Source organism: Tursiops truncatus, chromosome 1, assembly GCF_011762595.2.
Source record: "Tursiops truncatus isolate mTurTru1 chromosome 1, mTurTru1.mat.Y, whole genome shotgun sequence".
NCBI classification, from domain to species: Eukaryota; Metazoa; Chordata; class Mammalia; order Artiodactyla; family Delphinidae; genus Tursiops; species Tursiops truncatus.
In genome coordinates, this window is record NC_047034.1 from 48030508 (window position 1) to 48044350 (window position 13843).

At 48.6% G+C, this 13843-nt stretch overlaps 1 protein-coding gene across 1 annotated transcript; it reads left to right on the plus strand.

The window, feature by feature from the left end:
- Positions 1 to 1619: 1619 nt before the first annotated feature.
- ZNF648 (zinc finger protein 648) lies at positions 1620 to 9480 on the plus strand. Its single transcript, XM_019918734.3, has 2 exons — positions 1620 to 1859; positions 5078 to 9480. Exon 2 carries the CDS (start codon positions 5137 to 5139, stop codon positions 6808 to 6810), a length of 1674 nt encoding a protein of 557 aa, XP_019774293.2. The 5' UTR covers positions 1620 to 1859; positions 5078 to 5136; the 3' UTR covers positions 6811 to 9480.
- The last annotated feature ends 4363 nt before the right edge of the window (positions 9481 to 13843 follow it).

Below are 13843 nucleotides of genomic sequence, written 5' to 3' on the forward strand. Positions count from 1 at the left end.
CAACTCTCCCTATCCTATCGCTCCCCCTGCACAAAGGGGATCACAGTCCCTTTGAGAAATGCGTAATAGCTAAGGATCCTCTTGCCTAGACAGTGCATATCCACATATCTGTAGCATTCTGCACTTTATTTCAGGGACATCAGGTTTTGAACCCTGTTCCAGACTTGCAGACTCAAAGACCTAGAGGCATCTCTCTGCTGCCCGACTCCTTCCTCTGAAGCCACACCTACAAAACGCCAAGGGGCAGAGAGACCTACTTCTCTCAATCACATTCTGAAGTTTACTGTTCAGAAAAATGTGTCAGGTGTCACTATGGCTGTCAGAGTTGCAGCCCTGACAAGGCAGTGGGGATATGAAAGGAGCCCCATGAGCCATGTCTTCCCTGGAAACAAGAACATCCATAATAACAAGGTGGGCAGCTAACTTTTCTGGGCTCTTACTACGCTCCAGACACTGTGCTAAGCTCTTCACATGCACGATTTTATTTAACCTTCCCAAGACCCCCACGATGGGAATACTGCCATGATTCCCATTTCATAGATAAGAAGCTAAGGCACAGGGAGGTTAAATAACTTGTCCAAGGTCATACAAGTCATGAGTTAAGATTTAAACCCAGTCCCAGAACCCTACTGTCAACCAGTATAGTTTTGGCCACCTAGGGACATCACAGGTACCATACTCCCATCCCCTATTTTAATGTCCTGAGCATTCACCCTAATAAAAGCACCTTATACTCGAGTGGATGCCAATTCTAGACATACTGAGCCTTGATCCCGGGTCAATTTTCTCCTCAACATGAAACTGCATGGGAAGCAATGCTGAAAGAAGACAGAAGTAGAGTCACAGAGGCAGAAAACAAACTTATGGTGACCAGGGGTTGAGGGGGGTAGGGGTAAACTTGGGAGATTGGGATTGACATATCACACTACTATAAATAAAATAGCTAACAAAGAAGGACCAGGGAACAGCACAGGGAACTCTACTCAATACTCTGTAATGGCCTATATGGGAAAAGAATCTAAAAAAAGAGTGGATGTATGTATATGATTCTGTGCAGCAGAAACCAACACAACATTGTAAATCAACTACGCTCCAATAAAAATTCTTTCACAATTTTCTCTTCACAATGAACCTGCATGGGAAGCAAGGCTGAAAGATGGAGAGAGAAGCTTGGTTTGTATATGAGTCAGGAGAGAAAATTATCTCCCTGTACTCCACGCGCAGCTAAATAGTCATGGGCATCCTTGAGCCGATGATGACTGCAGAACATCCTGGGAACAACCCTGCTCAAACCACAGTGCTGCAAAAGGTGGGTACTAGCATGGGGAGGTAGGGGTACAGGCCTAATACCCTGTCCTGCTTCCCAGGAAGGGAAAGCATGCTTCCCCCAGGAAGCTCACGATGTGACCAGAGGCTTACGGACATATTGGGGCAGGACGGAAGGACTGAGTGCCTGGTCTGCTGGAAGAAGGGATGACAGTGAGCAGAAGGGAGAGGGCCACCTGCAGGAGGGCTGAGTAACCTTCCTGAGGGCGGGAGGAAGGGAGGGAGGGAGGCTGGCTTTGGCAGGAGGGGAGGCGGGCGCAGAGGAAGCAGCAAGATCAGTCCAGGCAGTGAGACAGGGCAGCCCCAGTAGACTTCCCAGGCTGCCCTCTGGGAAGCAGGCAGGAAGGTTGAGTGTATTACACGGGCCCCGCCTCCTGAAGCTCTCTCCACAGCTGCTGGACTGGACACAAAAGCGTGAGGGACAGAGACACCATCTCTGCTGATTTGTACCCAACTCTAGTTCCAGTAGCTGAGAAGCTACATATGACAGAGAAGCTGGGGGGGCGGGGCACGTGGCTGTCTGCATTTCCCAGGTAAGTGACTATTTGTGTCGGAGCCAGAAGTGACGAGCAAGGCCTGAAGGTGGTGGGCAGGGGAGAAGGCGGGAGGCGGCTGCCCTGGGGTGGACGGGGTACCGTCTATGGAAGGAAAGAGGGGCAGGGGCTGGGAGCTGGAACAAGGCCTGTGGCCAGGCTTCTGCAAAGCATCCACGTCCACGGGTGAGGTAGGTGAGCCGGGGCCGCCCCTGGCCGGCAAGCACGGAGGAAGGTCCAGGAAAGGGCTGTGCTCTGCCCGCACCAGGGTGTCAGCGTTCCTCTTCCAGACTGGGAATATTTGTGTCGACCTGGCCAGAAAACCCCAGCCTGAGCCCTTGCCTTCCTCTCGGTCTTCTTGGTGGTCAAGACAGCACCTTTGGCAGCTACAGGAGGAAGACAGTGGGACATACTCACTGGGAATGTGGCTGCAGACAGAGGGGTTTCCCATCTGGAAAGGCAATCCCCGTCAGCTGTGAGCTAGCAGAGGGCTGTGTGCCGCCCTGAGGAGGCTCCCCTGTGGCCCAGAGGAAAGGGATGAGACACGTGTTGTGTCGAAGGCGGGGTGGGGAGTGGGTGAGATGAATGGTCTGTGAACAGGCATGCACGGCGTGTTGTCCCAGAGAAAGAAAGACGCCTTGGAACCTGCTTCAATCAAATCCAGCGTCCCCTTGCCATCCTGCTGGCAGACCAGTCCCTGAGCAGGCACACTGGCCTCAGTAAGTCATAGTAAGCTGGTTAGTGCTGTGTCCCCTCTACACACACACACACACACACACACACACACACACACACAGCCACTCTCTAAGAACCACTATGCTGAAAATATGTCAAACTTGGTTTCCTGCCAAGAGGTACGCCAGCTACACTCTGACGTGTTATGGGGATAGAGCAGAAGGGTCAGAGGGAGAGAGTGATCCCTGGGCTTCGGGTACAAAGGGACATGAGATGCTGAACTCCAGTTGTTACTGCACTGTGTCCTCCATTTATCTATGGCTACTGTATCCACAGAGAGAGTGAGGAGTCCTCCCCATCGCTGCCCCTCCCCTCCCTCCAGCCCACACACAGAGCAACTGGGCTTGTGATCAGGCAGGAGCTGGGGGAAGGGCAGTCCGGTGAGACAGGGGCTAATATAAGAGGACATGACCTTACTGTGTGAACCTTGACCACCAAACTGCGAAGATCATCGACCTGGACACCTCCCGGGAGTCCCGCTGCGGTGCAGAGGAGCTGGCAGCATGAGTGACAATGGCCCAGTCACTGAGTGCCAGCCACGTGTGCAGGAGCGTCCCCCACACTATACAGTAGGGGCAGTATGTCCATCCTGCAGACGAAGAGAACCTGGCTCAGAGATGTTTGTCGACACACAGGCATACGGTTTTGACTATTTGGTCAACATCTGTCGAATGAATGACTCCGTCTTGCTGAGGGAGGATGGCAAGCCTCCCGCCCTGAAGCGGCACGTTGGAGCCACACCAAGAGCCTATCCCTCTGAGAGGCGGTGGAAGGTGGGCGGAGGGGAGCAGCGGCTTTTGGAAAGCAAACCCTCAGTGACTCATACGCCGAACCACCTCAGTCAAAGGCCTGGCCTCTCTCTCCTGTGCAGGGCAATTTGGGTCAACAGGGTCAGGGAGGAGCCCAGCCGTGAGGCCCCGTAGCCAAGGTGTCTTGGCCCAGAAAACACAAGGGGCTTTGATGCCTCCGAAAGCAGCGGCTCTCCCCACCCCAGGATGCTGCTGCTGCTCTTGGGCAGGGCCCAGCCCCGGGGCAGGGCCTCAGTGTGGAGGCCACATCGGGGAGCTAGGGCAGCCCCTTGAAGTCAGAAACCCCACGGCTGCTGTCTAGGAGCTGTGTGACCCTGGGCAGGTGAGTAATCTCTTGAAACCTCAGTTTTCTGGTCTGTAAAATGGACAGGATACTATAATAGTAATAGCACCTATCTTAAAGGTTGCTGGGAGGATTAAAGGAAGTCATGCTTGTGAAATGCTCAGCACGTTGCCAGGCTCATAACATTTGTCCAGAAAATGGAACTGCTAGTAATACTGCTCTCTGGGATTCTCAGAAGGTTCCCTCCAGAGCAAAGCAAACTCAGCCCTCGGGTCAGAAACTGCTCCTCCCCCACCTACACCCCATCCTGCCCCACTCCCCACCCCCCCACCCCCGGCCTCCACAGAGACCCTCAGTAGCCTGTCTCTCACTCCAGCAACTCCTGTAAAACTCACACAAACAATCCTTATTAACCAACCCCAGCAGGCTTTCTTTGTATCTTCAAGCTAAAATAAAATCAATCAGAAAATGCAACTCAAAGCCTCCCTTGTCTCATGCCTTGCTGTCAAAACCCTAAGTCCATACTTTTCAAGTGGGGGTATGTACACCCGTGGGAGCCTAGGGGGGTATGCCAGGAATACATGAGGCCATGGGATAAATACAGCACACCTGGGGAAAAGTTAAACGTTTAAACTGAAGGTAACTTAAAACACTATTTTTACGTTAAAACAGACATGACATAGAACCTACATTCTCATGAACAGTTAAGATGAAGCAATACTTCAGAGATAGTTCAAGCTGTTGGTGGGCATCCCTTTCTCCCTGGGTGCATGTGTCTACCCCGCCCAGCAGCAGGGGGGTCCTCACTGCAAAGGCCTGAGAAGCTCCCCTTAAGCAGTGAGAGGCAGCTGGGTTTCTTCTTGGGAACACGCTGGTGTCTTCCTGACTCACCCCGATTCTCCCAGGAGCTGGTCCTTAGCTTTGGAAGGGGTGGCCCACGCAGTCCAGGGCCTGGGAGGCAGTCCCAGCAGAAATGGCAAGAGGCGGCCTGGTTTCCAGCTCCCCGACCAGGACGGCAGTTTAAGAGGTCCGAGGAGGACCAGACCTTGCTTCCTGCCCTCTCTCTTCCCCAGGCTCACAGAGCACCCACCTGGCTAGCAGTTGGTGTTTGAGCCCCTGGGAAGGGCAGGGCAGGGCACAGCTGGCACTCAACAAATGCCCCACGCTTGCCATCCTGACAACATTGTCTCCTGGGGCTTCGGGCAAGTGGGACCTCCAAAGGATTAAGGGTGACTGTGGAGTTCTCAGCAGGGCCCAGCTCCTCCTTCGCCTGTGAGGGGCAGCAATGTGGCTGGAACGGCTACCAGCTGGACACAGATCTGTAGTGAGAACTCAGTCCCCGTGGCCGTGAAGGTGATTAAGTCCATTCTTTGTGATTTTCCTTTTTGCAGGTATCTTGAGCCAAGTAAAGGTCTGTGTCGGAGAAGCAGGGATAGAACGGCCTGCACATATGGCACAGGTGGACCCCCAGGATGGACAGGGTGAGGCATCTCCTCTCTGCAGCTGTGACCCCCGGATGCTACGCATGAACTTGGAGAGTGAGGATGAGGACCATGGACAGGCAGGAGACAAAGAGGGCACTGGAGACACTGGTCAGTGGGCCCATTCAAGGCTCAGCTCCCAAGGGACTCAGGACAAAACTGACTTGCCACGGCAGCATCCGTTCCACAAAAAGGAAGAGAAATTCTCTGACTCCTTTAGTGCAGGAGTCGTGGGGAAGAAACCCATGGCAATGCCTAGGAAGAAGGCCAGCTGGGAAAGAGACGAGTCAAAGATCACCCTGACTCAGGACTCCCCCAGAGCAAGCACAACTCCCAGTGGCCTCCCCAGCAGCTTCTCACACAAGGGGTTCGGTCAGGTGCAACCTCCTAGGGACCCATTACCTGCTGGCAATGATGGAGACTGGAGGGCAAACCTGGACACTGCTCTAGGTATCCCATCCAACTTCCCTGGTTCTGGAAGATATTTCTGTGCACAGAAAGGGGTAGACAAGTCCCCAGACAGCTCCTCTCCAGCTTGTGTCCCCAGGGCGGCGGGCAGTTGGGACCCCTCCACGCAGGAGACACATATACCAGCCCAGGGGTCGGCCACCCCAGCCAACCTGGCAGCGGAGGCGCTGGCCAAAGTGCGGAAGGGCTTTAAGGACCAGAACCCGGCGGGCGCCCGGGAGGGCGGGCAGAGGGAGGCGTGTCCCCACAAGCGCCGGTGGGGCGGGCAGGCCTTCCAGAAGCCGCCTGGCGCCAAGCCTTACGCGTGCGAGCTGTGCGGGAAGGTATACTCCCACCGGGGCACTCTCCAGCAGCACCAGCGCGTGCACTCGGGCGAACGACCCTACCGGTGCCCCTTCTGCGACAAAGCCTACACGTGGTCCTCGGACCACCGCAAGCACATCCGCACGCACACGGGCGAGAAACCCTACCCTTGCCCGGACTGCGGCAAGGCCTTCGTGCGCTCCTCTGACCTGCGCAAACACCAGCGCAACATGCACAGCAACGACAAGCCCTTCCCGTGTGCCGAGTGCGGCCTGACCTTCAACAAGCCGCTGTCGCTGCTGCGCCACCAGCGCACGCACCTGGGCGAGAAGCCCTTCCGCTGCCCCACCTGCGACCGGGAGTTCGCCGTGGCCAGTCGGATGATGGAGCACCAACGCGTGCACTCGGGCGAGCGGCCCTTTCCCTGCCCCACCTGCGGCAAGTGCTTCACCAAATCCTCCAACCTGATCGAGCACCAGACGCTGCACACGGGCCAGAGGCCCTTCAAGTGCGCCGACTGCGGCGTGGCCTTCGCGCAGCCCTCGCGCCTCGCGCGCCACCAGCGCATCCACACGGGCGAGAGGCCCTTTCCTTGCGCGCAGTGTGGCCAGGCCTTTGCGCGCTCCTCCACCCTGAAGCGGCACCAACAGATCCACTCCGGGAAGAAGGGCTTCCTCTGCGCCGAGTGCGGCAGGGCTTTCCGTATTGCCTCGGAGCTGGCCCAGCACATTCGGGTGCACAACGGGGAGAGGCCCTACCAGTGTGAGGACTGCGGCCAGGCCTTCACCCGCTCCAACCACCTCCAACGACACCGAGCCAAGCACCGCAGCTGCAAGAAGGAGCCCATCCCCCCCTCCTCCTCGGACGAGTGAGGGCTCCATCAGCTGACTCTCAGGGAAGGTGAAGACATGGCCGACCTCGGATGCAGTGACGAAAAAAACTAGCCCGTTCTGCCCTCAAAGCCATATGCAAATACCGAGAAGGTCCAGGCTGGTCCTGTCTAGAGAAAGGTACTTTTCTGTTTTTATGTAAATAAAGGAATCCCCAGATGTGGTCTCTATGGAGGAATCTTCCAAAGCAGCAAATTATACCTGGGGGTAACTCAAACCCATCCAAATGGCTCAGCATTTCACTTTCCTAACGAAATGACTTTACCCTGGGGAATGTCTTTCTGAGTCCTGGCTTTGAATTAGAGACGGCCTTTATCTTAAAGAGAGGGGCGTTTATGTCCTATATTTGGGACCCAGTTATCCTAGAAATCCAGAACAGCCTTAGCCTCTGAAAAAGAAGAAGCCCGCTTCTCTTCACAGTGGAGCTTAGTAACTGGAACTAATCGGAGTCTCACCTGCAAAATTCACAGGTGCCTCCTCTCTGGCTACCTCTTCTCCTGTTTCCACCCTGGGAGCTTCAATCACATGCTATATTTACAGAGGAATCTGCCCATTTACAGGGACATATACAAAATTTCTCCCTATGGGCTTGACCATGGTTCGGGAAGCCTTTTAGGTTCACTTAAACTTGCCAGGATCAAGAGCTCCAATGAGAAGTAAATAAAATAAAGGACCCCTTGCCCAAGTGCAATCAGCTTGTTTCACCATCATTAAAAACAGGTTTGAAAACCTACGTGACTCGCAGTTATTCTCGAACAAGGTTAACTGAAATTTGCATTACTAACAGCCATCCTTAGAGATGTACTGCTACATACATTGATTTTGTATAGTTTAAAAGTCAGTAGTTCTTAGCTCTGGACCTCAACCGGGAGGAATCCGTGACTTCACAGAGTTCCGTTGACGCACGCAGGTAAACGACACTTCTCATCTTACCAAAGTTAAAGAACGTACTCCACAAAAAGGTATTGCACTCTCCTTTTGAGGATATCTTTGCTATATTCCTAAAATCGCCACCCAAATCTGCCAAATCTGAATTTCCCTTGAATTTCAGCTGATTTGGACCCAGGGAGTGACTGCTAAATAGTGTTCTTGTGCTTGACACGTGGAGTCCAGAGAGAACTGCTATACGCGTCATGCCTTGTTTGACAAAGGTAACCTTAGAGCTCTGCCAGCAAGCCTGCAGGTTTTGTGTGTTGACTCAGATAGATCTGCGTGTCCAAACGACAGAGTTAGCCAGTTCTGGGTCTGGCTGGAGAGCCAGTTGTTGGGTTCCTAAGCCATCTTCATATTCACCAGTGACGTGCATTCAGCTTCTGCATCTGAATTGGCAAAATAGGAATGATAATAACGGGGTAATAAGGGTGAGCATCGGTCTCCCAGGAGAAGAGCTTTGAATTCAAAAGCATTAGATTGGTAGAAAAGTCATAAGAATCAGCCATAACCTTGTGACTATGAAGAGAGCAAAGGCTAGTATACTTTTTTCTGGGTAGTCAATGAAATATTTGAAAAGTGAAGTTACTCTTCCTTTTCTTTGTGTTCCGTTTTTCTTAAGGTGGTTGTTAGTAGAGCTTTTCCTAATTAAAATTTTGGGTTTGGCCTGTAATTTCTTAAGGTGGTTGTTCCCCAAACCAGTTCATAGAATGGCTGTATAGAAATCACCTGGGATGTTTGTTAACCATACAAACTTGCTGAATCCTAGCCTTGAATATTGATACAGGTCTGTAGTGCATCTTGCAATCTAATTTTATTTTATTTTATTATTATTTATTTTATTTATTTATTTTTGGCTGCGTTGGGTCTTTGTTGCTGCACGCGGCCTTTCTCTAGTTGCTGTGAGCGGGGACTACTCTTCCCCGCTCTACTAGCCCGTGCGGTGCACGGGCTTCTCATTGCAGTGGCTTCTCTTGTTGTAGAGCACTGGCTCCAGGAGCCCGGGCTTTAGGAGTTGTGGCTCGCAGGCTCTGGAGCACAGGCTCAGTAGTTGTGGTGCATGGGCTTAGTTGCTCCGCGGCATGTGAGATCTTCCCAGACCAGGGCTCGAACCCATGTCCCCTGCATTGGCAGGAGGATTCTTAACCACTGTGCCACCAGGGAAGCCCCCTTGCAATCTAATTTGTAATGCTTCCCGTGTGTTCTGGTGCACAGCTAAGTTGGGACCACTAGTATAATTAATATACTGGTGATGCTTAAATTTTATTATTTAATAAACAAATAATAGAGGAATAAGAAGTGGGCAATATGGATGAGATCACAACAGAACAAGACTTAAAATAGGCACAAACTACTGGAACATCTCCTGAGTTGGATATGGTAGACTCAAACTAGCAAGCAAGTTTTGAAGTGTCCCATAAGTTCCTTTCTGCAGACGAGATGCAGCATCTAGGTATGGCTTCCAGGTGGTTATACTTTTGGAATGAGAGTGTGAGTTAATAGGCCAACTAGTTTAGCTTGTGCTGGGTACATTTGGAGCTGTGTACTGTGTTTCTGGAATATAAGGGTGTATAATGTACTGAATATTATATAATATGCCGAAGAGAACTTCATTAATCCTTCAGTGCTTATTACATAAAGAAGTCACATTTTTTTTTAAAGGAAAATTGTCCCAAACAGTCTTTTCTCACTACGTCAGCTGCAAGCGTCATGCTGAGTAGGTATTGCTGCGGGGGGGGGGGGGGAGCAATCCTGTTGCCATAGTCACAGGGCCATTCCATGGTGCACGTAGAAGGCAGCAACACATGGAGTGGCCAGCAGAGAAATCAACCAGCTGCAGGCTGGCTTGACACACATTCTGCCCAATAGTCTGTCCTTCCAAATTAGAGGCAGTTGAATCCTCTATTTGAAGAAGAATCAATGCTAGAATACTGGTTATTCTGGCTCAGATTGTTGCCTGCAAGCGATGCTGAGCTACTTTTCTGGTTTTCTATACACCCACTGTACCTCAAATCTTACTTCCCTAGTATGTAATTTAAAATCAGAGCAGGGCCCTCATTGTGATAGAAGAAATTTAACGTTTCTCTCTGGACTAGTGCTGTTTCCACGGTTTAGTTTGCCAGAGTTAATTTGGATATGCCCAGTAAAACTGTTCATTTGTAAGTTTTCACTTAATAAAAATTCTCCTAATGTATTCACCAGAGTCTACAGTCACCATGATCCACATCCTTTGGATAAGAGTTGGCACTTACAGTGCCAGGAACTGTTTTAAGTGTTTCTCATGTATTAACTGTTTCATTTTTAAAGTAAGCCTTTCTAATCTATTCTGTTTTTAAGATGAAGAAATCAAGAGACATTCTATTTTTTTTCTATGTATTTTTTTAACATCTTGGAGTATAATTACTTTACAATGGTGTGTTAGTTTCTGCTGTATAACAAAGTGAATCAGCTATATATATACATATATCCCCATATCCCCTCCCTCTTGAGCCTCCCTCCCACCCTCCCTATCCCACCCCTCTAGGTGGTCACAAAGCACGGAGCTGATCTCCCTGTGCTATGTGGGTGCTTCCCACTAGCTATCGATTTTACATTTGGTAGTGTGTATATGTCAATGCTACTCTCTCACTTCGTCCCAGCTTACCCTTCCCCTGCACTGTGACCTCAGGTCCATTCTCTATGTCTGCATCTTTATTCCTGTCCTGCCCCTAGGTTCATTAGAACCATTATTTTTTAGATTCCACATATATGTGTTAGCATACGGTATTTGTTTTTCTCTTTCTGATTTACTTCACTCTGTATGACAGACTCTAGGTCCATCCACCTCACTACAAATAACTCAGTTTCCTTTCTTTTTGTGGCTGTGTAATATTCCATTGTATATATGTGCCACATCTTCTTTACCCATTCATCTGTCGATGGACACTTAGGTTGCTTCCATGTCCTGGCTATTGTAAATAGTGCTGCAATGAACATTGCGGTACAAGAGACATTCTATTTTTAAGATGCAGAAATCAAGAGACAAAAAAGTTATATTGCCCAAGATATCGTAGCTAGAAAGTAGCATAATAATGATTTGACATCCTGGCTCCAGAGACTGTGTTCTTAACCACAGAGCTAACTGCTTCTGTTTGGTACAGAGGAATACCCTGAAATTCTTGATAACATGCGTTTTCAAAGTGGATGATCATAAATTCAAGGGAAGATAAAGGTTGAAACACAGCATAGCAGAAACCACGGTGTGACTCTAGGAAGGAGACCTGTGAATTCCTTAAGAATGGGTGTGGGAGACCCTGGGTTGGCAGCTGTTAATCATTAATTCCTTTGAAAAGCTGTCAGTAACCTGGTCAGAGGGAAGGAATTGAATCTAAAGGAACGATGGTTCCCTGAAGACCTACCATTACTTCATCTCACTGAGGAAAGAAACATTCTGTGCCTATGCTGGACACAGAAAAATACAGCAGCAATGAATCTTGGCACTCAGCATTTACACATTTTATAAACCAAATGCACGCACACTGAGCAGCTATAGTACCCCCAATATGAACACAATAGATCACCCAGGAGTTCCAAGTAGGCCTTAAAAAATCTTACTTGGAAGGAAATTTTGTGTAAAGCATCAATTTAATTGCTAAAATACTCAAGCAGATGTCATTGCTAGGCTCAGAACTAGACTATGAACTACAGACTCAATTACCCATGAAAATATTGCCAGAGATAGAATGACTCAATGTTTCATCAAAAGAGAAAAAGGCATCTTTTTAAAGTTGAGAGGGAAGCTCATTTTTTATATCAATTGCCCTCTTTCCATTCTGTATAAAACCATGCCAGTATAATTAAAATTTTTCCACTATGGCTGGATAATATTTTAAAATCTTCCTTTTCCTTATTTTCTCCTCAGTCAAATTGGCTCAGAGTTTCACTGACTCATCTCAGGAGTGTCAGGCTGTTAGTAGATTGGCTCAATGAGTGAATGGAGTGTCTATAAAACATAATCTATGATTGAGATTTAAAGAAAAACAGGAGGGAAGCAAGGATTCTGTCTGATAGTTCAGATGAAATCAAGGACAAGTGGGGATAATACATTAAATGAGAAGATGCCTGAGATTTCAAAGGTGTAGTCAATTAGGCTTGATGACGGGATAATAACTTCTATTTAGTGAACAATTTTTAGGGGTCAGACACTACCTTCATTATCCCAATTAATCTGGCCTGTTATGGGAGACCCTTGAGAAATATTCCCATGTGGGGTCTGCAACAATTTTCCTTTCCAGGAAAGCAGGTGAGATTAATAGATCTTAGCTTTGCCTATTATTGTTAAGCAAGGGTCACTAAATCACTAGAGTCTGTGTACCCCTTCCAAGAAATAGGTTGCAAACCTGCAACAAGGAGAACATGCAGCAAATCCCCTGCCTTTTGGTTTAGAAATCATGCTTGCTTACATTTTTATTTTCCATCATTGTGGTGGTTTAAAAAATATATCCACATAAGTGCCCATCACTTATGGGCACTTATGTGGATAAGTCAGACAGAGAGAGCCAAACACTGTATGATATCCTTATATGTGGAAACTAAAAAAGTTGAGCTCGTAGAAACAGAGTAGAATGGTGATGACAAGGGACTCGGGGGTGGGAGAATTGGGGAGATGTCGGTCAAAGGGTACAAACTTTCAGCTATAAGACAAATAAGATCTGAGGGTTTATGTAAAACATGGCGACTATAGTTGATAACACTGTATTGTATAATTGGAATATGCTAAGAGAGTAGAACTTAAATGTTTTCACCAAAAGAAAAAAAATAAGATAAATATGCGAGGTGACGGATATGTTAATTAACTAGATGAGGGCAATCCTTTCACAATGTATGCATATATTAAATCACCACATTGTAGACCTTAAGTATCTTACAATTTTATATGTCAATTATACCTCCATAAACTGAAATTTAAAAAAAGAATTTTAAAAGTTTTAATAAAAATATGCCCACAATTCTTTAACACTCCTCCCTTCAAGAAGTAGAGCCTAATATTTCCTCTTTCGTGTGGGCTAGACTTAGTGACTTGGTTCTAATGAATAGAATAAAGCGGAAATGTTGGCGCACAACTTCTAAGGCTAGATCATAAAAGGCACTCTGGCTTCTACAGCTCTCCTCTGTCTGTCTCCCTCTCTCTCTCCCTCTCATCACTCACTATGGGGGAAACCAGCTACCATGCTGTGAGTAGCCTTACAGAAGAACCCGTGTGGTGAGGAACTGAAATCTGCTGCTAACCGCCACATCAGTGAGCTCGTAGGGGATCCTCTAGCCCCAGTCGAGAGTTCAGGTGACTGCAGACCTGCCCACTGCTTGACTGAAACCTCATGAGAGACCTGCAGCCACAAGCATCCAGCAAAGTGGCTCCCAAATTCCTGGCTCTTGGAAACTGTGTAAAATAATCAATACTTGTTGTTTTAAGATGATAAGTTTTGGTTGGCAATTTGTGACCCAGGAATAGGTCACAAACGCTAGAGAACAACTTGCCCCTAATGAATTAGAGAGCAGTCACTCGATGTCACCCTGAGCCCTGATTTCTGCCCTAAGGAAATTGACAGAGGGGTTGAAAAGCATCTCCACTTCCTGTCATCCCCCCCCACTCAGGTCACTGTTAAGGTTGGCAGAAGCTCAGCTGGCCTACATCTCTGTCATAGGCCTCATTGCCAAGTGAACTGTCCTAACCCTAGGGCCCAGCAAGATAGACCCTCTGGGAAGGGGGCAGAAGCATTGTGCATAATATCTGGACACTAGCACCACATCTGATAGAGAATGCTGAGAATTAAAACCCTTTTGCTTGCCCTTGTTTTTGGAATACTGCAATTCCTACTCCATGGAGATAAGTGAATCAATGCATGATCTTCCCAGAAAGGGGGGAAATCTCTAGTTCTCTAGAGTGTAGAACACAATCCTGTGAAGGAAGTATTATTATCTCCATTTTGCAGGTAAGGAAACAAAGGAGTGCAAAGATTAAGCAACACGTCCAAGGTCACAGAGCTCCTAAACACAGAACCAGAATACCAAGTCAGATCTGTGGAGCTGTGCGGGCTCAGCCTTG